Source organism: Xiphophorus hellerii, chromosome 20 (genome assembly GCF_003331165.1).
Source record: "Xiphophorus hellerii strain 12219 chromosome 20, Xiphophorus_hellerii-4.1, whole genome shotgun sequence".
In the NCBI taxonomy this organism is placed as follows: Eukaryota; Metazoa; Chordata; class Actinopteri; order Cyprinodontiformes; family Poeciliidae; genus Xiphophorus; species Xiphophorus hellerii.
Window position 1 is genome coordinate 5,957,104 of NC_045691.1, and position 27,622 is coordinate 5,984,725.

The window sequence follows — 27,622 nt, forward strand, 5'->3', positions numbered from 1 at the left end:
TTCCAGCTTCATCATTTCATTTCAGTTTCAGTTTCCCTATCTGGAGTTTCATAAGATGAGGCTCATGAACACAATTTGTGATACAAAACTGGGCTGGGGAACCCAAAAATATCCCTACTAATACAGAGTGAATGCCAGCAGTCCAATTTTTTGTGTGCTGATAAAAACAAATTGTCCCTGTCAAAACAAAGAATATGCTAAGCCATGACATAATCAGTGAGTAGGCCTCATGGATCATTTGCCGTCTTACTTTTTTAATGGATATTTCTTAAACCTGTTGTTTCATATCAATTGTAGAATGATGGTGAGAAGAATCAACATAAAGACCAGCCAAAGCAATAAATAAAGTTCATGATCTGTCAAAAACATATAGATTTGTCTGTTGTTTTTTTTTTTTCCACTGAAAGCTGCAAATCTCATATAGTCTTTTGTGATGTTTCTTCATAGTTGCAGGAACCACTTCATGAAACATACAGTTTATGTTTGTATATGTTTAATAAATAACAACATAAACATAATTATTTATTATTTAAAAAAATGAACATATTGCTTATAACAGACCTGGGTTAAATTGTATCCGCTGAATGGTTTTATTAGTCTTTCTCAGCTAGACGGGTTTTCTTTAAGATGGCGAACAGTGAGACAAAAATGATTACAAGAAATTTGACTGTGTTGCTGTGCCAAAACTTTTATGGGCCTTTTACTGTGACTGACTCAGCTGCTATTAACAACACAGATTTTAGCCTCTGCTTTGTAAAAGCTACAGTCAAATAGACTTGTAAACTGAAATGCTGTGTTTTCAGAAGCTGTGGCTTACAGTGCAGCTGTGGTTTGGTCCACAAGCCCGCTTCCTTGTCCAAATCTGGAATTTAATACATCATAATTCTTTTTCCAATATAAAATGTTGTTCGTGGTCATAAAAATAGCCCCTTAAATTGCACGTTGAACCAGGGCAAACGTGCTGTCTGCAGGTTTGGGGCTAATTTTATTGTAGTTTTATGGTTTGATTAGGCTCTACATCATACAAAATGTACAGTAAGGAGAAAGCTGAATTCAGTGAAAATGCTACTGGATAGTCTGTGCATTTAATAGTACCTCATAATTCCTTTATAAGCAGTAAATACTCAGTTTCAATAAGAAAGACTAAAGTTTCTGTTAAACTAAGGCTGTTTTTATAAAAGTGATATTTTGGAATTGGGAGAATAAAAAACTCTTAAAGTATAGTTTAAACTAGCAAGAGATTCTACATATATGTAATTTTCAAACTGCATTATATTTACTTTGGCTTATTGATATCTTGTGGTAAAGTGCTAGACTGCAACCAACTGAATACTGTTCACTTCTCTTTCCAAACGTGACAATTATTCAGCTCCTTCAGTAGAGAGAAAAAAAAAAACATGCACTATGAAAGACATAAAATTGTTCTGTCTTGTGGGTTGTGGTCAATTGTCTTTGAATGCTATAACCCTCCATCACTGCTTAGTTTAAGACTGGTTGGATTCCAATATTGTTTTCTTATCTTAAGGCCGAAAAAATTTTCTTCAATTTTCATGACCATCAAAATATCTTTAAAGTTGATGAATAAGAAAAATACAATTGATTATTCCACCATTTGTAGACTGTCATACTATTCTGGATTTAAAATAAGCAAGGTAAAGAGCCAGTATGACTTGCATAAATGGGATGATGTGAAAAAATCTTTATCTTTTCTTCTGTTTGATGCTTTTATGTCACATTTAAATGTAGAAAACTATCAAACAAATTATCCAACTCCTAAATCTTTGTTTTGTTTTTACAGCTATTGAGTGGCAGACACTTCAGCTTATCGTCCCAACAGACGGCCGACTTTCTGCTAAAAAGATGAATTCATGGTGTTTGTTAGTCAACAAGTTATTGAAGAAACAAGGAAGTTCTAGACCATCACACTCCCTCCACCATGTTTCTTTGTGGAAATGCTGTATTAGTTTTGCAGCCAAATGTAAACGGATGCATACTTCCTGAAAAGTTCCACTTTTGTCTCTTCAGTTCAAAAAAAAAAAAATCCCCCCAAATTTTGGGCATCATCAAGAACATCTGTTTTTAATTTTCTTTAAATCAAAAATGACTTTGGAAATCTTTCAATCTGTCCTCTGACGGGTTCTGTTTAAGTGATTTCTTTACTGAGAGGGTTAGTGAGTAATTAAGCCTTGGTGGAATGAGAAAAGCTGAATTTAAAAAGTTGTTAATCCCAGGGATTAATAATTTAATAAGAAGAAATATTGTTTTCACATAGGACCAGATTGACGGTCCTAAACATGTAAGTGTAACAAAAGATAGAAACATAAGGAATCTGTAATGAGGAAACTAACTTCTTTCACACGACTCTACTTTACTGACTAATTCCATCACACAATAATATAACTCTAATTTTAATGTGACCTTAAATGGCTGGAATCAATTTATACAATACATCTTATTGCCAATAAATTCTCCTAAATGTAGCAGATTGACCAAGTTTTCTTCAAGCTCTTTTAAACAGTACAGGTAATGATTTTTACTAGGAGAACATTTCTAATTTCCAACTATAAAGTCTATTGCTTTAATAGTTGCAAAAGAACACACATACCTTACCAAACGGCCTCTTTTCTAAAAACAACAGATGATTAAAACACCTTCACAATCATGTTAATACTTCAATGGCTAAAACTTGCAGATACTCTTTGACCCAGGTCTGGTGTGTATACATGCAGTCCTGATATTTTGACACATACAAGAATAATTTACTTTGTGCAGAGGGTGAGAAGTCCTTGGTGATAAGTTATATGCAGAAACACACCGGTCTGCATTTTATTGTGTCTGTCTATATTGTGTTCTGTGTGCCAGTCTATGGGTGAGTCTTCAATGCTGCCACGATTTGCGGCTGAGCACGCACACACACGCCACGTTGATCCGAATGAGCCTCCAAGCCACCTGGTTCTCGGATGAAGTGAGCGCTCGGACGAAAGTGTGCGAGTTGGTGCAGTGGGAATTCCAGTGCCTCGCGTCAATTCCTAAACATCTTGAGCCTCCAGATGGAGGGCTGTGACACGTCGTCTCAAAGAAATACTGTTTCTTCTTAACATTGTTTATGTTCACATATGGGAGCACTGTCACCTCTTTGCCTGAGATGTCTGTGGCTTTGGTTTTGTTGCCCACCCAGACACTAACACTCTCACACACCGAGTACACCCCCCGGTGCTGAGGCTGCCTTCGAGTCCTCCTGCTGACACCCTGTCCCCCTGCTGGCTCCGCATCGGGGGGCTGTGAGCTGAAAAGCACCCTGGGTGAGAGGTGGCGGCGCTTATTGAAGAGCTTGGGGTCCACAGTGGGGATGGAGGTGGGGTGGTCCTGTTGTGCTGTTGTGACGCTGCACAAGACCCCTATGATGGGGGCCACAGCCTGGGCACTGAAGATGAGAAACAGGACCAGCATGGATGACCTCATGGGCACACGATCTAAGATAACCAATGAGAAGAGCGAAAACAACTGTTACAACACAATCAAAAAACATCCAAATAAAAGAAGAAACAGCTTCTTGTATGTTGTTGTGAAAAACACTGTTGTTTTAGTTGTTTGTAGGTACTTTACAGAAACATCAGCAGCCATAAACAGTTGTCACCCTTTAACTGTGTTTTGTGCTTGTTTTTTGCCAACTCTAATGGATTTAAAACCTTTGTGTGTTCACCAGTTTATCTACTGCTTGGTCTTAGGCAAGACAAGTCCATCTGAATAGCACCATTTATACAAAAGGTGACTCAATCTGCTTCACAGAAAAGTAAAAGCAACACAGATGAAGATAATTAAAAAGATGACATGCTTCAAAACAATGATAATAAAGTTTAAGCACCACATAAAAAAAGCAAAGAACAAAGTGGTGGATTTAATAAGGTAATATATAATTACAATGACCTATTACAATAAAACTTGACCTTTATGTGTAAGTAACAGAGAAACTATGTTTTGCTCCTCTTGTTTAGATCTGGTTCGGGGATTTCCAGATTAACAGGTTTCAGACGATCTTAAGCAGAGGAGTCCAAACGTTTTAACCACATGGGTCAACAATTTCAAATTTAATGCACTTGAAAGCCACTATAGAAATTTTGTTCAAAATAAAATTTTAAGGATAATTTCTTTGTGCTCTTTTTTATTTGTATCTGCTCAGTAATGAACCAAACATGTAAGATTTTGTTGAAATGGAAGGAGTTTGGTTAAAAAGGGATCTGTAAATTATTTGAGATCCAAAACTTAAAAATAGCCTTATTATAAGACAAGCTAGTTTTTAAGTTTGACACATCCAATATTTTAATAAGTTTACTGTACATGCATTCAAGGCAAAACCTCATGACGAAATACACTGATAGTAGTTCAACTCTAAAGTAGAGAAAAAAATGTCCTCCCTAACGCCAAGAGGCAATGGATTATTTAATTTTAACAATAATAGTGATAATATAATCCGGAGAGAGCAAAAGCAACCATTTAAAGCCCCTGGCAGAGCTGATATAATCTTTGAGGTTGAAATCTTTTGGTGTAAACTATGTACGACACAACCAACTATTTTAATATCATTTAATTTTCAAGGTAGAAGATAGCGGTTTTATTCTATGCTTTGATCACTTTAAGAGTCTGACTAATAAAGGAGAAAACATCAAAATGTATATTATTTTTCAAGACAATCAATGGTAGCTTTGTCAGATCTCGTATTTTTCAAAGGTCAGCTTTAAAAATTACAACCAGACAAATCAAATGTACTGACAATTATATTCAATTAATGTCTCAGTTTCATGTAAAATAAATATAAAAGAATTCAAGGCAAGAAAAATTGTGATACATGGGACCAGGAAGATGGATTTGCTGACGTCACAAAAGGTCGTCTCAGGGTGCATTTCTGTATCTGCTGCAGCCAGCTGTCTTCGGCAGTCACATGGGGTTCACATGTGTGCAATTTATTCTCAGAATAAATACAGCTGTGAAGGCCTCAGAGATTTCTTACAGAGTATGAGTGAAAAAAACAGTGTTATGAGGACAAAGAAACACAGCAGACATATCAGGCATGAAGTTCAACCCATCATCTGAAATGGAAAATGTTGGCAAAACTCCAAACAGACAGAATAAACTATGCAAGGGGTTAAAACACACATGGCAAACTAAGCGCTCTGGTAAGATGAGACCTAGTAAAGAAGGTTGGGAAGGATTCATAACCAGTTTGAGAGATTTTGACAAGCGTCAGTTTAACACTTGTCAGTGTCTTATAGCAGTCATCATCTACAGCACTTATAATGCACTCAAAGGTATTGAGAGAAGGGAATCATGACCTGATCAGTCAATTTCTCTTTTGTATCTTGTGGACAGTTGGCTTAATAAGATTTATATAAAGAAATACATCAAATATTTCTTTATATTGAAATATCAAAGAGCAGTTTAATACTTTTGACCGCATTCTGCCTAAGCAGCCTGCTATGAATGTGGATGTAGCTTTGACATGTGTGACCATACATTACATATAAAATAATATTTCTTCTTGGCAGTGGTTTTAATTAGTTGGAAAATGCTAGGAAAACAGTAGAAATAGTTCAAGACAAGCATAGGAAACATATTGCTGACGTTGCCCTAATGGACATCAAATTATCGTCATCAAGTATGTCTGTACAACAAAGTGGACAAACATTTCTAATCCAGGTCCATTTCACACAGTTTAAAACATTTTTTGTTTTTCCGGTAGCATGAGGAGAATTATTTTATGTTGCAAGCTGTAATTTTATGTGAAGCATCGTCTCAGGGAGCAAGAGGTGCTTTGTGGATGAACCATTAACCCAGTCATGATCATTAACCAATTTGTTTTATCACAATTTTCCCACTTTTGTGTGTTGTTATCGCTTTGAACATGGCAGCAAAATCCCCAAGTAGGTTTTATAAACTAAAGCTAAACAGATGTGGAGCTTTTATTTGGCTAAGATGTACAAGCAACAAAAGCTATGATTTGGTTCCAGTGGCTCTGTGGTCTGAGAAAGCAGTGGAAAGTATAATAAAACCAATGTGTTAACTATAAAACATAATATTTATGAAGAAAATAATTTCTTCATTATTTTTATATACATATCTTACAATAAAAGACTTAATGATTAATAAAAATTCAGTAGGTGTCACATTACAGTTTCACTAATTGTTGTGATACAGTCTGCTTTTTCGTCAACATGTCTTGACTCACTTCAAAACAGAACGTCTGTACTTTCTGTTTTGAATAAATTGACAAGTAGTGTGCTGTATTTAAAGCTGTTCAGCAGACATTGTAGGCTTGTTAAAACCTGTGACTCCTCTGCTGCAGCCAGGCTTTGTCAGCTAACCTGCCTATTATATGCTGCATTTGCCTCAGGTGTCAGGTTGAAGGTTTGTGGATAAAAACTGTTGGCACAACAGGAAAATTCATAGCCTGTAGAATAGTACATAATGTGAGCTATGATATGCTAGCAACCACTTGTGAGAAATATTTAACTGTAACTATACAGTCTCTCACTGGATCTCAGATCTGTGTTCTAGCCCTCTCTGTGCTACAGTAGTTTGACATGAGAAAATAACTACATTACATTGCATTCACTTTTGTATAATTACCATAATTACTTTTAACTATGCTAACTTTGTATTTCTCTAAAAAATGTATTGCAATTTAAATTGATATGAGAACCGTAGGGCTCCGCACTGGCATAGGTGGTAGCACTAACGCCTTACAGCAAAGCATTGTGGGTTCAAGGCAATACAAAGTGCTTTACAGGACTTAAAAGGAAATACAAACAAAATAACATGTATTGCGTGTGCGTGTGTGGGTGTGTGTGTGCATGGTTGTCTGTCTTCTGTGTCCTAATGACTGCTGGAGATAAGCAGCATCCCCCCAATGCAATGAACGTCTATAGATGACGGGTAAAATTTGTAAATATTAAAGCTAAAGCGTATATTGTTACATTCTTTATGTCAATTGAAAAAGTGGCTGAATTTGAAAAAAACCCCCAGAATTATCAGACAAATTTGCTTGTCAAGCATTTTGCAATTTTCTGACAACTATTTTTCTGAAGGAACCCATGGCATAATATTCTAAGCAACTCTTCAATAAATAACGTAGACAGAAAAATCTTTATATTATCTTTCACATGTACTGTATATTTTTACACTTCTTCATATTTGGCTGAATATTGAAAACTAATAAGGTGTATAAGATCACAGCTTTCTGCAACTCCAGCTTTTTAGGGAGGATTTTACCTGTCCTGCAGTAATTAGAACCCAATGCCAAAGTTTCAAATAAAGTATAAAAGTAAAAACTGTCTGAAGTACTTGGTGAACAAGTAGCCAATGTAATTGTAGTAGTTTAAAAATGGTTCATAATCTCCCCCAATTAAAAGTAACCAGTTTGTCATTCAAATACTAGTAAACATAACATCAGCCATTTCAGCACCTCCTGACAAAAACATCTTTGTGAGCAGCAAGTATATTTGAAGTCAGACATATCTTTAGAAACAAAACATTATGCCTTTTTAGATTCTTAAAAAAGCTATCCACATGTTGGAGCAAAGACTAAGCTGCACGAACAACGTATCTGGCACTGACAAAATGGATATTTAGTGGTAAAGGAAGCACATATCTGATGAATCCCTTTGTGTAATTTAATTTCACTTCAAACTATAAATTTTTCAAGCACATACTGTACATGGCAATGATTTTATTAACTGTGGTGAAGTATTTGATCGCGAGGCACCTTGAGCAATTGCTTAACGTTAAATAATTCAAAAATTCTGCTTTGAATGTTTCTAATTGAAACATTATTCAATTCATTCATGTATTCATTTTCATAACTGTCTGCTCTATGCTTTATTACTTATACTGTACTCTATTCCAGATAGAGTGGGACACTGTGTGGGTCACTAACAGGGGTAGCACCCTGGACATGCTGTCAGCTCTTTAAACAACCAAGACAAAGACGAACAACCATGTAAACTCATTCATATGGTTAAGATTTATAATCACTTATTAACCTGCAACTCTTTGGAGGCCCAGAGGAAGACGGAGCACTCTGAGAAAATCCCTGTAGGCACAAAGAAAACATGCCTGGTCCAAACTCCACATGCTCTTAAATTTAAACTAGTATAAGAAGTTCAGCCTTAAGAGCAAAGCAGAAGACTCTGTTTGTTAATAACTCCTTCAGATTAGCTCATATTTTAGGAAAAATATGCTTTTACAAAACCAGCCTGACAATGTGAAGTAAATTATCTTTTGTTATTAATGATGTACGCATTTCCTAAACAGCATAAGAATAATAGTTTTCACACTTAGTTCAGAGTTCAAATGCATATTTCTATAATTTAATGAAATTATACAACTTTCATCATTTGATGAAATACAGTCAGAATGTAGTATACAGTTAAAAATGTCAAATTACAAAAATCCTACATATTAAGCTTAAAATGACATAAATAGCAAAACATGCTATTTATAGAATCATATCTGTGCACAAACATATTGGCAACTTTCCATGCCTTACCTTTCAGTGTCTCCGTGTGAACTGTTTCACCTCAGAGGCTCCTACAGGATGTAATTATAGCTCAGCGAGATCTGGGCGCCTCCTGCCATAAGGCCTGGCTTTGGCCCCCATGCAGCACACCTCTGCCCTCCTATGTCTCAGCTCTTCAGTCCTGTTGAGAGACAAGTGGAGAAAGTGCCTCAGTCGCCTCATAAAACCCACTGTAAACACATTCTTTGCAAGACCAGTACGGGAAGAGGAAGTTCATATGATTTGTTCCCCTCACCAGCTCATCACATGCTGAACATACCGAAATAATGAAGCTGACCTGCATGACGCAGACTTTGTAGATCAAAAGCATGTTGCTTAGTTCACTGTTAACCTTAAATTTGTGTTGGTATTGCTAGAAATATGAGTTCTGAAAGTTTGTCTGGACTTCAAAACTCATGTTTTCTCAATGACATATATAAAACATTAACATTTTAAAGCTTTGTGAGTTAAGAGTTAAGAGAAATTTGTGTTCAGTTTGTGTGTTTAAATACACACAACTGATGATTCAAAGGGGGATGGATGTCTTGTGAAGTTCTCTTACATCTGAAGAGTTTTACATAAGTTTTGCTTTAGATTTAATTTCCTTATTAATAGTGTCATGATAAATTTTTTCATACACCATTAGAAATAAGAAATACATAATCATAATACACCATCTGTTACATTTAGATTGCAGATAGACATGTGGTAAAAAAATGTCCTGGGGATGAGGGATAGAATATATTTGATACATCAAGTTGCAGACAGGAACCATTCTGAATTGATTAACAATGTCAAAATCCCATTATCTGAATGTTAATTGATAATCTACCTTTAAGAAATTAAAAGTTGGAAAAACAAATTGGTGTGCCAAGTGGAGAGTTTATTCTAAAAACAGGCCAAAGTAATGCCGTATTGAAAGAAAGTTGAATTATACAAGGGCCACAACATTCAGATTATGTAAAAGTAAGCTATGCTCATTTAAAACACAACAAGTATGAAGAACTATGTTAGTGTTCCACCTCCAGGTAGAAGAAAAGCAGCTTATATACCTGCCAACATCCGGCAGACACATATTTCAAAATTTCCTCGGTACTTGAACAAGACCAAGCAAATTCTAAAACGTCTTTTACTGCTAAGGATTTCCATCTGTCAGTGGTTGATGGCTTTTGGGCCATGTAGCATTTTCTGGATATAAATTCTCATCTCAAAGATATTTCACTGAGACAAAGATCCATCTTTGTTCAGTGGAACCAAACTAACGTCATTGGGTCACTAGGAGAGTGTAGGACAGCTGTAACATGTACCATATGGAACACCATTACCATGAAATTCTGTTTCACCCTAAATTCACTGGTGTGGGGCAGTTACTTTGTTGTGTACTAGAAATGGTAATAGCAACTGAGTCACAACGGTGCAAATATAAATACGCTGTAAAAGAATGCAGCAGAGTACAGTCAGATCTTTCAGAAAGATTTACTGTTAGTTACTGATGAATGGAGAGATCTTGAACTCATTATTTACTTGTGACTTTGGGTCTGTTAGTTCTGAATGTCCAAAACTTTAAAAGCTTTTTATTTCAGATCTTATGGTACAGGCCAAGACACCATGTTCTGCCAAAAATAGATTTTTTACATCATAGCTTTCTGAATCATAATTGAACTGAATAGTGAGGTGCCTGAAAATGCCTGTGAAAAAACTAAGATGATTACATGGAAAATATTATCCTGGCCTGTTTGAAATACATGCGTTGCTGTTGATGCAGCCCCATTCTGAAATGTGCATGTGTACTGTGATCAAGAATGTGGTACTAACAGTGTTAGTACCACACCATTGCCAAACCATATTTATCTATTTCTTTTAATCTCAAGGATTAACTGATTCTATGGGAATTAAATTTCAAAATTATGAAGTTAAAAATGTGCAATATCATTTTTCAATATATTGCTGATAATCAATAAAAAGATATTTGAAAAAAAAAGAAAAATGTGAGCATACTACAGAGCAATATGTGCAGTGAGGTGATAAATACAGCACTATTTTCCAATCACATTAAAAGGAAAGATACATGCCAGTGTTGTTGTTTTGAACTATCCACCATAAATCAGCAAAAGCTCATCCCAAGAGATGATAACATCTATGACACAATTCATAAAAACTGTCTGAAGAAGTAGCTGTTTTTTCAAATCATTGCTTCTGGGAATGGCTTATGAATCAAGTGGTACACTTGCTAAATGAAAGGAATGTGAGCCACATGTAAACAGAAGTGAATGGGTTGTTACTCTAAATGACTGTGGTGTGCTACTGTACAGAATCCACATCAGCGCAGGAAGTGTTTTATAATTAAACAAAGGTGGTCTCTGTATGTGATAAGATTTAAATGGGTGAACATTAAAATGCAACTTTGGTTCATCCCTTTTCAGTCTTTTTATGTTTGACTACAAATGTTCAGTGGCTGTATTAACAAATGCCATACATATAAGGGTAAAATCACTGTTCTGCTAATTCCCTCAGCAGCAATGTATGTCATGATGTACTTGCCTGAGATACGTTTTCGGACAGCTCTGTTCGCCTGAAACATACTGAAGCTTTTTAAGTGGCCCTTGAGATGTTTAGGTTAAGATGTGCATACATTTAATTAATGCGTACAAGTAATAGGTAACAGACCTGACCCCAGTAACATTAAGGTAAATTTAAAACGAATACCATGCCTTGATGTTGAGACAACTGCTGTCAGCTACAAGAAACACAACAGCAAACAAAGTGAGTTAAGGAAAGAAAAACAAAGAAACAAGCCAAAAATAAAAACTTAACTCAAGTGCTGTGTTTGTGTATTCTGCAAGACAGATTACACAAGCTGAGCTCTTGCAAAGTCAAAGAAGTGTTTGACACTCTGATTATGACAATTGAATAGCTACACAAACCAGCAAACCCAGATAAACAGTAATCCATGGTTTATATATTTAAACCATGATGGTGAGGGTATAGATCTGAAAAGAAACAAAAGCATTTCCGCTTTGTTAAGAGACACAGTGGTATCAGTTGTTTTTGTAAATGGAAAAATGCTAAAATATTAAACAAAAACAACTTCTTTATGATATTTAGTCTGATTAGCACAATTCTTAAATTAAATGTTATTTTGCAAGTTAATTAATGATAAAACTAACTGATTGTTCTACTTACTTTGTCTTTACCTGCTGGTTTAGGGACCAAGTTGGTGGTGTTTGTTTGCTTTTAATTTCACTTCATGTGAAGGTTACACTACATAGAAGTAGTTGGATTTTATGATTTTATGTTTCTCGTATTTTCTTGGTTCTTGGATAATAACTGCTTTGTATTCACTTTACAGTGCAAATAAACTAAATAAACATGCCCATCAGTTATGTGGTCTGTTACTCCTGAATGGACAAGCAACCCATAACCACTGACCTACTGTACATTAGCTCTAATGGAGTTGGTTTAATGAGCCTTGGCCGAGTTGATTGACAAACAGCCTGGTTTGGCATACAATCAAGTCCAGGAACAATTCATCTCAATTCATTCATGGGTTAATAGTCACAGACTGGCTGTCGTAACATGATCCACCATGACTGGCTGTTATTCAAAAGGGAAGGAAGGTGCATGTGACTTTATCTATCCTTTAAAGCTTTAAATGACATGCAGGTCATTACATTACCGTGGTCATTTGTCTACAACTGATAACCGGGATGAATGAAGCTCCCTTTGTCTTAACTTAAGGAACCAAGCTTTGAGGAGATAATGCATCTACTGAATTTGGATGCTTTCAAGCACATATTGTTCCTGATGATGGAAAGTAGTCAAACGAAGCATTAATTTTTTTATTTATTTCAAGCCATGTGTAGGCTCTTTCAGGGTACTCCAGTTTCCACCACAGTCCAAAACTCATGACTAAGAAGTTAAAATTTCAGTTTCAGGTTCATTGAAATTGAACTAAGCTTAATATTAATGCACACATGGACAGTAAATCCATGTTTATTAAGGTTAATGGCATTACTAGAAGCAACCAGAATTGAGCTGATTTACTGACACTGTTGAGTTTTGAAAACTTTGAAGCTGTTTTAGTCAGCCTGACTTTTCCTTTGAGAACTCTGGTGAAAGATAATATGATGAAGATCAGGGAGATTAAGAGCTAAAATACACTAAATTGAACCGTAACTGCTTGAGTCAGCATTTGTCTCTCACAGTCATCAAGCCATGAAGGATGCTGCTGGGCATCAAATCTGAAACAAGCAATGGTGAAATAGTAAAATGAATAACATTGATTGTGCCTTATGTGTTGTGCATGAAAAATTGTTAAAATTAATATAACTTCATTGTATGGAAATGTCCAGCTAATACTTTCCTTGCAGTAACTGGATTTGTAAAAGCCACTCTTGGATTAAGGCACTGTTAACTCACTGAATAAACGTCCTGAGTTCACTTCTCACCTGGGTCTAAGGTGAAGTTGGCGTTCTCACTCTGTGCATTCATGCATTTCCTCTGGGCACTTCTGTTTCCTCACCTCAATGCATGAATAGGAAACCTGCTGCTAAGAAAAACTCCATCCTACCCATTACCCTGAATAGGAATAAGTATAGAAAATGGATGTTTAGAATGTGCTTTTGTAACTCAAACTATCCAGGTATAGTCATAGAGTCATTGTACATGCTGCTGGCTGTGGTTGTAGGAATGATTTTCTGTTGCAGTCTGTATTCCAGTGGTGATGAAGAACCTCCTGACTAAAGACAATCTGTTTTTCTGTTACAGTCTCATGAAGAGTATATTCAGAGTTGTCCGTTATGTCCTTAATTTTATGAAGTCTCCCTTTTGTTGTGCAAACAGCTCCAGGGCAGTCTCCAGAACAGAATCAACCTTTTCAGCTTCTTCAGCTGTGCATAATGCTAATGCTGCTACTCCGACATATGACGGCAGAATAAATTGCCCTCTCCACAAAACCTATAGAAGATCGGCCTCTCGCTGTCCCTCATGTGCAACTTTACTGTCTCATTTCCAGTCCAGCCTTTTGTCAAGACGTTGGGATATATTGTTAATAATTATGGTCCTAATATTTATAAGAACAGTGGTAATGTACAATGATTTTCTTACTGATGTTTTCAGATTTTTTGACAATCAACACACATCTGCCTTACTTTAATTCATATATATAAGTTGTTCTGCTTTAATGAAAAAGACAGACACAATACGTTCAACATTTTTGAAATAAATATTGATATGTGCTATTTTTGAAGTGTTTTGTAAAGGCATATAATTGACCTACATGGACAAAATGTAAATGATGGCGTTTAACCATATGGAGTCATTTAAAAATTCAAATAGCAAGGAGTAAAACATTCCAAAATAAACTTAGCCTGTTTCTGTTTTCTTTTTAAACATTGGCTAAAATGACAGTTTTCCTCTGTTGCTTTTTGTTTAGGGTGCAGTCTAAACAGCAGAAGCCATTTCACTGAGGTTTGCTTGTTTCATAACAAATATACACAATTTTAAATGTTATTTTGGAACAAAACTGGATCCCTGTTACTATATTCCTACTTGCCAAAAATACAGTCTAAAAAACAATAGAGGACTGTCTCTAAAGTTAAATATTATGTTCCCTGTATTGTATGTCCTCTTTTTGAAACAATCACGTCATAATTGAAGGATGGAATTCCTAATTAACAGTTTCTGCATCTTTACTTTGTTGTTTCTATGGATGCACATTCATGGACAGGAAGATGCAGCAGTGGCAGGATCTAAACATCGCGTGTGTTGACAGACTAAAGTAAACAGGGCATAATTTTGTTGATGTGTTGACTGGACAGTGAATTCCATCCAGAGGCAAATGCTTCAGTGTCTAACTGTACAGGTTCAAGCCACATTAAAAAAGTCAAAGGCACAGTTGAACATATGATGAGTCTGGACGTAATTAATGTAAAAGAAAAGGAAGTCCCAATGATTTTCCAGATATGATGATGGAAGAATAGTTTGGCCTCCACTGATGCTCCCAGTGGAGAAATGGTTGTTCTTACTTTCAGATCTCGTGTCATGTTGCCTACAGTGTATTTAATTTGGAGTCTTTTTGACAAAGAACCCACCACACTGATTCACTAACACACAAACAGCAATTGATGCCAGGCCAAAGACTAGACACAGATAGAACCTATTAAGTTTGGTTGGAAAATAATTTAAAAGGTGTGTCTATCATCACCATAAATTGTCTTGAAAAAGTATTCACATCCCTGAAACATACCCATTTTGTTCCATTACAGGTACTACATATTTAATTTGGATTTTATTGGACATGCTAATAAAAAGTAGTCCATAATTTGAGCCTCAATGAGTTCTTCTTTACTTTCTGCTTTTACAGTATTTTGAGCGTGTCTCTACCAGCTGTGCATATCTAGATGTAGGAATGTTTGTCCATTCTTCCTTACAAAACAGCTCAAACTTAGTCATACGAGAGAGAAAAGACATATGAAATTTAATTTAGATATTTTCTGGGTTGTATTAGATTTGAGTTTGACATTTTGACTTGACCATTTTAACACTTCAATGTTTGGATCCAAACCATTTCATTGCACATCTCACTTTAGATTGTACTGTTGGAAGATGAACTCCCAGCCCACTCTCAAGTTTGTATCAGTCTTTGACAAGTTTTCTTCTAGAATTGCATGAAGTTAAAGTTTATTTTAGTCTCACCTGTCCAGAGCACATTCTTCTACATGTTTGCTTTGGAAACCATCCAGGCTTTGGTATAAGCAGCAGCTGAACTTTTATGGCTTTCTTTCAACAATAGCTTCCTTCATGTGTCTGTCACATAAAGGCCACATTTCTGAAGTTCACTACTCCTAGTTATTTTGTCAAAGGATTTTCTCAACAAAGCTGTAGATCTCCTCTGGAGCTCCCTCTGGCTTCTTGGTTGTTTTTCTCATTGATGCTGTCTTTGATCAACCTGTTTATTTATTTATTTAAGCTGTGAGATACTATTTCTTTTTTCACATGGTGGGCAGAACAACATTCTGGGTGGCTAAATAAAAAATGCAAGCCACATTTTGAAAAAGATTTTTTCTTGTGAAAATCAAATTGAAAGCCCGTTCATCTTTTTAATTTAATTACATTTTTCATTCACTTTACAATTACGCAATACTTACTATTGCTTAACTACATACAAAATATGACGTTTGTGGTTGCAACAGTACAAAATGCAGAAAAGATCAATGGGTACAAAAATTGTAAGGCAGTATGTGCACTTAAAATATTCATCACAACAGACTGCTGCCTTTTTAGCTTTGGATGAAACCAGGCTAAACCATTTGTTACATTTTAATAACCAAACCTTCACTTAGATATAGCAAAATGGAATTATTTAAGCATTGGACAACTTTTTTTGGTGAACTGTTTAAAGTGTTTTCCTCATGTTGGTCACATAGTGAGGCTTTCTACATCTGCAAACCTGTTGTGGCTTGTCTACAGTTTATAGGGAAGGGAAATGTCATATTTTTCTTTGGGGCAACTTGTCAAAGAAAACATGTAAGTAAAGATAATAGCTTGCAATCCAAGCTTGTAATTTCCATTTTATCCTAACTGCTGTCCTGTTGCATCGAGGAATGGCAATGTTCTGCTATACTATTATCAAGAAGCAATGCAGGAAACCATTTCAAACACAAACTTGGCTTGAGTAACACAGCCTCTGCTGGCAGTCAGCTGTGATTTAAGGCAGATGTGTGAAAGTCTCTTGGACACAAAAATCCAAAGTCGTCTTCTGGTCCAAACTGAGACAAAATTGAGTCTTGCTACAGAATACATCAGACATCATCAGCAAAATCAACACTCACTGAAGCGTAGCGCTAACTTTTCCTTCCAGCACTTTTTGTGTCGCAATAGATACTTTAAACTCTGATTTGGCCATTTGGATAGTAATAGTTTATTGAACATGTCCATGTGTTAAGACACATTCTTATAAAATAGCCATATCACCATGTAGTATTTACAACCTAAATGGTTTGCACAATAGCTTTTGACACAGACCACAAGTCTTTTTTATATCTGAGATGATCTAGTAGAGCTAACGTCTGCAAACACGTGCAGAAAAACTTTCATATCAAAGCCGAGCTGAAATGATGACAAAAAAGGCATCAATAACTGCCTTAACATGTCATAGTTTTCTGAATTAAATATGTGTAATGTAATCGGTGACAACAACAGAAGTAATCCTTGTGAGAATGGAATGGAAAATGGCATTACTCATGATGTTGTTGTCTTTCACTACATTGAAAAAAGCACAGATGACTACAGTCACTAAACACAATCCAGCCAAACAACAACAATGCACAGTCTCCATTCAAACACTTCAAAATAGTTGAAACATATTCTAACAGAAATGAGTCAGGGTAAAGAAATGTTCTATTTCATCATCTGGTGGCTCATGTTCAAAAATGGACATTTGTTTTATGCTCAGACTTTGGCAGATGTTGGTTTTCTGGGATGAATTGCGTCATTACAAAGTTTCTTTGTCAATTAACTTTATCTCATATGAAAAAGCAGTTTGTGGGAACTGAAGATGTCTCAATTTTTTCTACAGATAGCAGAGACAGTGGATCCTACTTTGTTGCTTTAGCCAAGATAACCAGTCAATGTGCTTTTTGGAGGAAATAAAAACGGTTTATTTACACATCAGATGTTGCTTTTATTTCTCTGCTCCTTAAAGAGATGGATTGGCCAGACCTTGACATCCTCTTGTGTCCTCACTTGGCCAATGTCAAGTCTGTCATAACAAAAATCAGATCCTTAAAACAGATTGCAAGACACATTTTTCCCATTGAAGACTTTTAAAGAAAACAATGAGTTCAGTGTGTTTCTATCAAAGTATTTTTCCACTTTTTTCCAGTGCTGCTATTTGTCTAAAGCTGTTGATTGTGTTGATTGTTAGTTTTATGGGTTTCCAGACTTTACTTGGGCATCCTCCCATATTTAAAATCCCTGCCAAAGAGGCCACCCAGTTTTCGCTTTCATTTTTCTTATTTTCCTAAACATCAAAAAAGGGATGTTGTCCAATGATTTTTTACAGGTTCACATAAAATATATCTGAAGCTATATTCCTGGAGATTTTATCTTGGAAGTGTAGTTATATGCTATAATGTTAGCAGTTTGCGTTCCTGGATTTATTTATTTTTTGTCTGTATGATTATTCCCCCTCCTTTGTGCCAAAGCAGATTAGATTGTCAGCAAAATTTGCAATGTTTTTACACTTTTCAGATGATTAATGTAGCTTTGCGATGGTGAAAACACAGCTAAGATTTCTACTTCAGTTCGGCTTCAGTATGTGAGCTCCTGGTGTTTCTTTTCATGTAAATCTTCACAGAGTAACTCAGCATTTCATTTTTAGTTGTGTGTTTTTACAGCTAAACACACAATCTTAGAATAATCCAGTTAGTACACTTTGTCAGACAAGTTATGTGCACTGAAATCTCAGCTGGAAGTGGCTGATACTTTGAGCTTGTCTCAACGTACTTTGAAATTTTGAAACATTTTTTGTTTTTGGTGCGCCAGGTATTCATTGTTTTAGAAATTACAACGCTACACAAAGAGACTTTTAAGTTCAACATTTTTTAAAACCTTTTTTCAAACTTAAGTACCACAGCCTACACTACTTAGATTTATTTATTTATTATTTACATACTTCAAAAGAAAGTGGTTAAAAACTGAACATAGTCCACTGTTGTGCAGTTCAGTGAGCAACTGGTTTAGGGGGATGTGTCATCAGGCTCGTCTATAACTGTTTATGCAGGTCGTTCTTGTCTCTTCTTCTTTATTTAGCTCTGACCTATTGCAAGCATTGTCAAATGTCGTGGCAAGCCAGGCTTTCACAGTTTGTTTATTAAAGTCAATAATTCCAAATGTGCTTACACAAGGCAAAAAAAATAGGGACAGATTTGATGGATTAGGAAGATCTTATTTCTGGGTAAATTACGTGAAGGACATAAACTAGGAGGGGAAACTTATGTGGTGCAGAAATAGTGTGCAGTATATAACATCACTAGAAAAGTAAACATTAGCATGAATAAGGCTGCAGGATAAAAAGCAAAGCTAGCCGTCCATGGATTCTCCCAGCTTTTCTCTATGTGTCAAAGCAAACATCACAGGTGTTTTGGGCTCTTTAAAATGTGAGGTTCAAAAAGTTTTGTCTGAATACCTATCAGTAGATGTCATGTTTATCTTAAATGAACAATTAGCTTCTTTAAGATTTTAGAAGGCTTTGAAACTATTCATTCATTTGAATAAATGAGAGTTCAAAATTAATCTTTGACACAATAAACAATCAAAATTAAAAGCTATTATCAACGATGTATTTTTCTGGTCAGGAGACAATTATTTTGGCCACAGTGATTTTGGAGCCTAAAGAGTATTTAGTAGTTTTTCAAAGAAGCTACTAAGTTTTTTTCTGAAGGTTGGTTGACCTCTGGTGATGCCTCCTCCCCAGAGCAGGCTGCTAGAGTTGAATTTGAAGTTATTGTGACCCTTAGAATCAAGGAGGCATGATTTTCTGACAAACTTCATCAAATGATCAACCTATTGAGATCTGGTTGCATTAAATCTACTTTCTTATATTTCAGTTTGTTAGTCAGAATACCTATTTTTAAAGTTCACCTTGAATGTTTGGTAGGCTTTCTTTAGAACTTCTATTCCCTTTATATCCAAAGTGGGGAACCTTTTGGATTTCATAAATGCAGTATGAGACTAGACCTTGCCCATCTGACTGATTTCTGGAATCAGCACTGCTGTTGGAGCAGCAAAGTCAACTATTTCTGCAGCTGAGAGAGAAATAGAAGCCATAATCCTCCTAAACCTGCTGCACGTGCTTTTCTTTTTTTAGAACAGAGGAAGACATCAAAACTAGGATTCAAAATCAAGTAAAATTATTTAAATTATCAAAATATAGAATGCTTGAGTGCTTTTAATATTATTTTTCTAATATGTTTACTGGGTCATTTTTATGGTTTTCAGTAAATGAATAAAAATATGCGGTACATAACATCTTGAATACTAATGTCAGCCTTTTGAAAATGCTTTAGTCTTTTGTTATAAACTCCATAAGAAATTATTTTTTTTAAACTTCTTTTCCTTAAAATCTAACGTCTTACTGAAGCTCTTATTTCAGCACTACAACTGTCTGAATCCCCATATTATGGTTTTCTCTTTTTCTAAATAATTTCTCTTCTGCTGTTAGGCAAACTAAACACTGTAACACCATAAAAGAGGCAGTGTGTATTTTTGTTTACATGTGTGGGAATGCGATCGGTTCGGGGTGCTCATGGTTTTACAATTTCACGCCAGAGAAATTTTCCTCACTAGTCTGCACTCGACAGCTCAACAAACTTTTAAACTTAAAACTCTGAAAAATGCCTGTTAAATAATTGAAATCGAAAAACTACAGTACGTTTTCAATGTCGATCAGTGATTTTACTTTTGGACTGAATTATTTTAAATAAAAGGTACAAAATGTTCCAAAACCGGTTACTTAAACTGCAAAGACGCAACAAAGTACACAAATATGTAAATAGTGAACATATCTTAACAAGCAGAAGTTACGCATGGATGGTTGAATTTGAACTTGGGTGATTTTCAGGATAAGACTGAGTCAGAGTTTACAAACTTACACAATGTGAATGTGTGTGGTCTTCTAGTAATTTTCACCATAGAATGCTAAAATACATCAGCCTCCAGAGGTGCTTCGCTTGAAAGAGACAATACTGCTCAGGCACAGGCCTGTTTCAATGCTCGGAGATTCACCTTTCCTAAATGTGGTGGTCTCTATTAATGCCCTTCTAATGCAAGTAGAGAGTATCTCTGACTCATTAGGGGGGATAACTGTCTGCAGGGTTTAATAGTAGCCTTTAGCTCTTTTTGTGTTTTTAAGTGGGCAGCCAGGTCTTTGAAGTGGGCCTGAGGCAGAAAGTGATGATCAGACATGTTTTTGTGGAAAATCAGATGCTGCTATGATTATACATGAAAGACGGATTATCAAGCTTGATGACTGTGAAGGTAGGAGGGACAGAGTCCTCCGTAATGGTGTGTAATTACTGTCAGTTCGTCTGAGACATTAGAAGAAGAGGGTTATCTAATAAATATTTTCTATAATATCTGCTAAATAATAATAAAAAATATATTTATTTTAAAACAGTAAAAAATTTTATTAAGCAGATGCTTGTCCTGTTTTAAGTTCTACTATTTCCCTATTTTCCTGTATTTATAAGTGGTAGCAGTTATTGATTTTGAACAAATTCTTTAATTTAATCTTCAAATAATTACCCTTGTAAAATAAACATATCAAAACTCATTCAGGACGGTGCATCTATTTGGACAGGAATAAGTCATTGAGATTGTTTTAACTGATTTTCTATTATACTTTAAAAAAATTACTGCACAACCAAAAATCCAATGAAAACAATCCCGATTTTATTCTATTGACCATAAATTACAAATGAAAATAAATTTGTCTCACTCTGGATCGAACTCACTCTACTGTGAACTCAGGATGTGGAAATCCAGAGAAGTCAGAATGCCTTGCAGAACAATTACAAACTTTTCATGCCAGACATCATGCATAAGAAGCTTTGGAATGTAGGGTAGTGCAGGCCGTAGCAGTTCACTACTGCATAAATGTTGGTTCCAAATATTTGAGGGCTCTCGTTAAAATGTTTTGGTGCAAGTCGATTAATGATGCACCGTGGAGCACAGAACAAATAAACAAACATTGAAGTAAGCTTTATAACTTGCATTTTGTAATTAAGTAGTAAGCTTCAATGGCCTGCACAACCAGTATCTGAATACCATACAATACCAACTTTATTTATTTAGCACTTTAAAACAGCGATAGCTGAAACAAAGTGCTGCACCTAAGAAAATAAAAATACAAAAAAGAACAATCATATATGTAAATAAGGCATAGGCACAATCAAAGATTAAACACAATACATCTAGTTAAAGGGGCAGTTTTAAGTAAAATTCACTCTTTTGAACTTTATGTTACGTTATGTTATTCCCCCATCAAAAATATGCATGGAGTGTTGCCCTCAATCTTTTATGCATGCTTGAGAAATCCTTTAATTTTCCACGGCAACCATTTGGGGGTGCCTAAACTCCCACTGAGCGCCATCTTTTCCATGCAGTTCCTCCTTGGAGCTACAGTCTTCAAGCCAAGCTTCTGCATCACAGATCACCCCTCCTCTGTCTGACCCCCACTCAACTCCTCCAGACTATCAGCAGCAGCAATCAGCAATGCTTCATGGAACTGCACATTTTCTGAGCTTGTTAGAAAACTACTTCTCAGTCCAATGCTGGTAAGAATGGGTGTAAACAGCCTAATGTAGAAGCGATGTTGTGATGGTGTGTTGAATGTAATGTGTTGGAAAGAGCTGGAGCTTCTTAAAGAGACAAAGTCCTAATTTCAAAGCATTAAATTGGGAAGTTAAATTTCTTTTAAGTCATGTTTGATGTACACAGCAGTTTTATAACAACTGGAGGTAACATAGTTACCTCCTTAGTTACAGTCCTTTCTGTCCAACAGAAATAATTAAACTTTTGCCAGCCGTTATAGGTGATAAAAGCAGGATCTTACAATTGGTTCAATTTGTCTTTCCAATTTAAGATCAATGTCTAACTTATAACCCATATCGGTGACAGTTGATTTAAAATAAGCTGTCAGGGGTCCCAAATCAACAGTGGTGGAATCACAGGGCCCACGTGGTCCAAACCTCTATTTTCTTTTCATTTAAATTCAGGAAATTTGGGACTAAACAAACTTTAATATCATACAAGGAGTCCAAAAAGGCTTTCATTAAAAAGCTATCCTTCTGCTTTAAAGTGGTGGGACTTTGTTGATGGGACTTGCTTGCTTTGAATCTGATAATCATCAGCAAATAAAAGGAAAGTGATTTTGTGGAAAATACCACAACTTCGCTGGACTTCGCCTTGTAGATACAAATCACCACGCACTTTAGTTCAGATTTATTAGATTGCTCCTTTGTATGGAGCCGAGGGGAAGAGGTAAAAGTAAAAAAAAAAAAGAAGAGCCCTAAAGTTGAGCTTTGTGGGACTCCAAAAGATAGAGGAGTGCATATTCAATGTCTAAAATGTTGACACAGTAGGATTGATCAGTCAGATAAGATCTAACCCAAACAGGACGTGATATTAAGATACTGTGTTTTGAATGTTAGAAACCACTGGTACAATTGTAATAGTGTTGCACTCTCACTCTGTTTTAGACATTTGTATAACCTGTCAAAAGAATGTTAATCTCACTTGCCTGTTCTTTCACTCGTGTAAAACTTCACTGATAGGAACTACAGATGGTTCTCAGAAAAGCATTCTGGATGTAGATTTTTATGTTGTGCAGCAGTATAGGGAGAAATAATTAATGAGATCAATGAGATTAATGAGATCAAGTTATTCAGGTTTTCTTGATGTCTAATATTTAGAATGATTAGATTTTATGGATTGGTATTTCTCTTTTTGTATCAAAGTGCTACATGGAGCAAAATACGGAAGTTTCTGGAGTATCTCAGTAAAGTTTTCTCAAACATCTCAGAATGCTAGATGAGGACAAGACCCATCAACAAGGTCCCACCACCTTATAAGCATTTTTGACATTGCGGTTCAGGCTTAATTACTGTGACTGCACTTTTCAGTCTTCACTGTGAGACAAATGGTACATTTATATGTGCAAACACATGTGGCTTTAGGTGAGCCATGGTCCATAAATCAAACATGTAGTGAAATGCATGCTAAGAACAAAACATATCACATACTCAGCATACTTGAGATAGCGTTGCGGATATTAAGTTACTCTCCAGGCGTCCTACCAATATTTGCCAGTGAAGTTTTGTAAGAGCATCTTGTGGTTTTCTGAACTAAGCTTTGATGTCTGCACAGTTATTCTTTTCCACGACTTAAAGCCCGACAATACAAAGTAATTTACAAAAATCTGAGACAAGGAGCCATGTGGTATCCAGTATTGTAGCTTGTCCAGTAAAAGTTTCACCACAACATTTCTTGTCAGATTGTGAAAAAAAAGTCTCTGATACTTCACAGATGCTATAAGCAAGGAAAAACACTTTGCTCCTTACCGCAAAGCATCAAAGTGTTTTTAATCTGTTGAATCTATTTGGAAAATATAATCCAAGATTATTAACCATAACTAAGGAACTGCATATCAAAATCCAAGTTGTGCATTTGTATGTTTGCATATCAGCCAAGCTCAGCTCTATGGGCAACTTGCTACCTGCAGCCCACCCCCCTCTGATTTGTCCCTCTTTGTTGCTGTAAACCGACTACTGCTTCTATTGTCTGTGTGCAGAGAAGCCTTTCTTTCTGTTAAGCGTTCTCCTTTTAATGCCAGTTCGCAATCATGTTATGCATATCTGAGTTACCTCTTTCATGAAGCTGACCCATTTGCTGTAAGCCAAATACTTTTGGCAATGTCACCCTGGTAAGCATACAGAACTTTAAGTGATTTTCTCAGCAACAATAAAGGCTTCCATATGTATAGTTAAAGGTCTGTTAAAATTTCCAAGAGCACCAGATGAAGTCATCTTGAGCCTAATAGCTGACTTTTATGTGAATTATGCAAAAATGTGCAGTAGGTTTGTGGGTGTATATTATTTCAGATAAGTGCCCTACAGCTAGCTACTTGTTTACAACCTCAGATGACATTCAAACACACCAATCTGCAGGAATGCATTCAGACATTACCTTGAAGTGAGAGCAAGTCTGATCGCTTCTATTGTAACACGATGCAGTGAAGCCTAGTATGTTTCTTGGGGGATGAGGGGAGATGACAGGTGATTTTCATTAATTTACAATAAGAAGTAAAACTAAAATTATAACAAAATTGTATGTGTATATAAACTTAAAACATAAAATGGTTTGCTTACTTAATAATGAGCTTTTTGGTTGCTTATTTTTACAATGTAAAGGCAAATTCATGCATTGTAAATGAAAGTTTAATCCACCTACCTTTAAAGTATCTTCTCCCATAGATGTAGAATCCCTGAAGCTTCCTGAAATATATCCCAGTTTGTATGTCCACTTCCACAGAACTCCAAGAGCAGAACAACTGTTTTAATCCAAGCACTCCTATCTGAGCCTTGCACTTGTTTGAAAATTGTTCAGAAAGAAAGTGAGAAACTTCTTACAGGCTGCAAGATCTCTGTGGCTGCACCAAGCTCAGGTCCTAGTGCCCCCTGTCTGAAACGTTACTTGAATATATATATGGGTGGAGGGATACATTTGAATAAACACTCATCAAAAACGGAGCACAAAGCAGTTAAGAAAATCATTTATCATATTCCGCAGGGAATCCCATTGAAGATTTTGTCCTTTATTAATGACTAGTAATGCAAAAATAATTGATCCAAAAGTAACAATTATTGCTTTAGGATTTATTTCCCTTGTGCTGTCAAGCCAGTTTGAAAGTATATTACAATTGAAAAAGTTTTAATGTGTATTTTCCTACTTCTTTGTTGCAGTATTAAAAATGTATTACAATCATCAAAATATATTAATATATTTGATATATATATCAAAATATGTTGAACATGTAGCCTTTGAAGTGCCATTTGTAGAAATTATAAATTATGGTACATATCTGAATGTACCATAAACATAAGGTACATAAAGATATAAACATAAATTTATTACATCCAAAGGTTAACTACTGATGATAATGCCTATATATTTTAGCTAACTATTGACTACTGATCAGTAGACCAAGGTTCAAGTAAAAGCTTGGACTCACAGGACAGTGATTGTTAAGATAAACTGACAATATGCTACATTTAACTGACTTATTTACAATGATCCTCAGTCATTTGGTGTGCTTCTTTGATTTTGCATTCTTCCTTTTTGGAAAATCTGAGTTGAGAGTATACTATAGCACCTTTTTCCTTAGTCCCAGCAGGCTTGTGGAGCTGCTTCATGGTAGATGGCAAACAACTTTTTGCATTTCCACCACCTTGTGATGGCAGGACCAAATTACAACACACTACTAGTATTCTGTATCCTGTAATAACTAAACAAGTTCCTTAAAATGAATTCCCATTTTTGACAGGCACAATCTTACAGTACAGTTCCTATTAAATCAGTGTTACATGAGATGTTGTATTAAAATTTGATTTAGCTCTGGAAACAGGCAAACATTAGGGAAATAGAACACATAAATTATGACTCGGACTGAAATACCAGCTCTGCTGTTCATACTCCAAGTATAAAACATATAAAAATAAGAAAAAAATATTTACATACAGTTGCTCCATGTACGTCTTTATGTATTCTTGTGAATACCCTATTTTTGCAGAAATTTGAGAAGCACAATTTGTATGAATACACATTTTTTTCACAAAATCAAAGGATAAGTTAGAATAAACCTTTCTTATTTACTTATCCTCAACAGTTTGTTTTCAATGTCTGTATCCAATGTAGAACTATGATAACAATTAACAACAGGAAATGGTGGGAGTAAAATTAGGTTTGAGTGTAGTGCACACATTTTTGCTGTTGAATGAAGGTGAACTTTGTGATTTGCCAATGCTAATTTTAATAAAATTATTTGTCAAGTTTTTTACCTACTCTAAACCCAAACAAAAATATTAATGTTGACTTTCCAACCAGGTGATATCTGTCAGCAAGTCCATGTTGACAATTTCCAAACATTAAACAAGTCTTTGTGAATGAATGTTATAAACTCAAAGAATTAGAAAGAGGTGCATGCGTTTTGTCCAAACTGAGTGAACAGACTCCAAACCATTGTACATAGTTTATAAAAGTGAGATAACAAATAAATCAAATTTAATTGTAACACTTTAAAACACATTCGTTTTGGAGACAGTTCTGGTGTTTTATGCCATTCCCGTCTGCCTTGCGGTGTGAAACATAAATCCACAGACAGACAACTAACTGCTCATTTTTGAGGTTGAAGAAATCAGAGGTAACATAATCAAGATTGAAATGCACAGAGACGTTTTTTGTGCGCCTTAACATATTCATTATTTTTCTATTGGTTTTGGTTTCTCTTTTGAAGAAAAAAAAAAGTCAGTTCATCCACCTGGCAGTTTAAAGCAACCTTTATCCAACCTTTCATTTTAGATTTTTGGGACTGAAATCAGCACTGGTACCAATGTTTTATGAGGAGGATTTGAAGCAGTCCAAATTCTTTTGGCTATTCTTTTCCTTTATATATATATATATATATATATATATATATATATATAAACCAATTTATATGGAAATGAAGAACCACAAAGGAACCTAGTTAAAGGACTCTAATCTCTTGGATGACTATTGGAATTTTATTTCTTCTCTCTTCCTCTAATTTCCCACATGTATTGTTTTAACCAGTTTCTAATTTAGATTTTATCATGAAGGAAAAGCAGATGTTAAACAGAGACACAGGATGTCTTCATCTTTATTTAATTGTTTTCACACATTTTAATGTTTCCAAGGGCCTTTTATGGCAAATGTGCTGAAGCAGCTGATATCTGGTAAATGTCTGTGTTCTAAATACTTAGATTTTTTTCTATTATGAAAAAGTGAAACAATTCACCTTACAAACTTTGAGAAATCCTTTATTCTTTTTTTTTTTTTCTCCAATCTGTGGTGATTGACTTGGTCCATAATGTAAAATTGCTTAGCTTCTTTTAAACTGACGTAATTGTCGACATGTTGCAGCAGAGGATAGGATTACAGCGTGAATGTGTTTGAAGCTGCAAGTGAGTGTGTGTGAACAGTCCTAACGTTTAAGGAGAGATCTGAGCCCGGACGTGAGGAAGCATAAACTAACCCAGGTGTAATAAAAGTACATGTGTGGATGTGAGACTTCCTTTGAAACTCTGAGACTTTCCTTTCTCATCCCTGCCTGTTAGGTTAGGTTTAAGTCAAGGTCATTGGAAAATCTGATTTTTATGCTTTTTGCCATTTTACTCATAATTGAATAATGGCTGAGATTTTTTTTTCTTTATATAAGTGTTTCAGTGTGTTTGCATTTAAGTAACTACCAGCTTTACACATCTGGATTCCAAT

At 35.5% G+C, this 27,622-nt stretch overlaps 1 protein-coding gene across 1 annotated transcript; it reads right to left on the bottom strand.

Annotated features, from left to right (window-relative positions):
- Positions 1-476: 476 nt before the first annotated feature.
- ngfb (nerve growth factor b (beta polypeptide)) lies at positions 477-24,769 on the bottom strand. Its single transcript, XM_032548341.1, has 3 exons — positions 24,563-24,769; positions 8,543-8,693; positions 477-3,473 (listed from the first exon to the last, which is right to left on the bottom strand). Exon 3 carries the CDS (start codon positions 3,460-3,462, stop codon positions 2,878-2,880), a length of 585 nt encoding a protein of 194 aa, XP_032404232.1. The 5' UTR covers positions 3,463-3,473; positions 8,543-8,693; positions 24,563-24,769; the 3' UTR covers positions 477-2,877.
- Between the last annotated feature and the right edge of the window lie 2,853 nt (positions 24,770-27,622).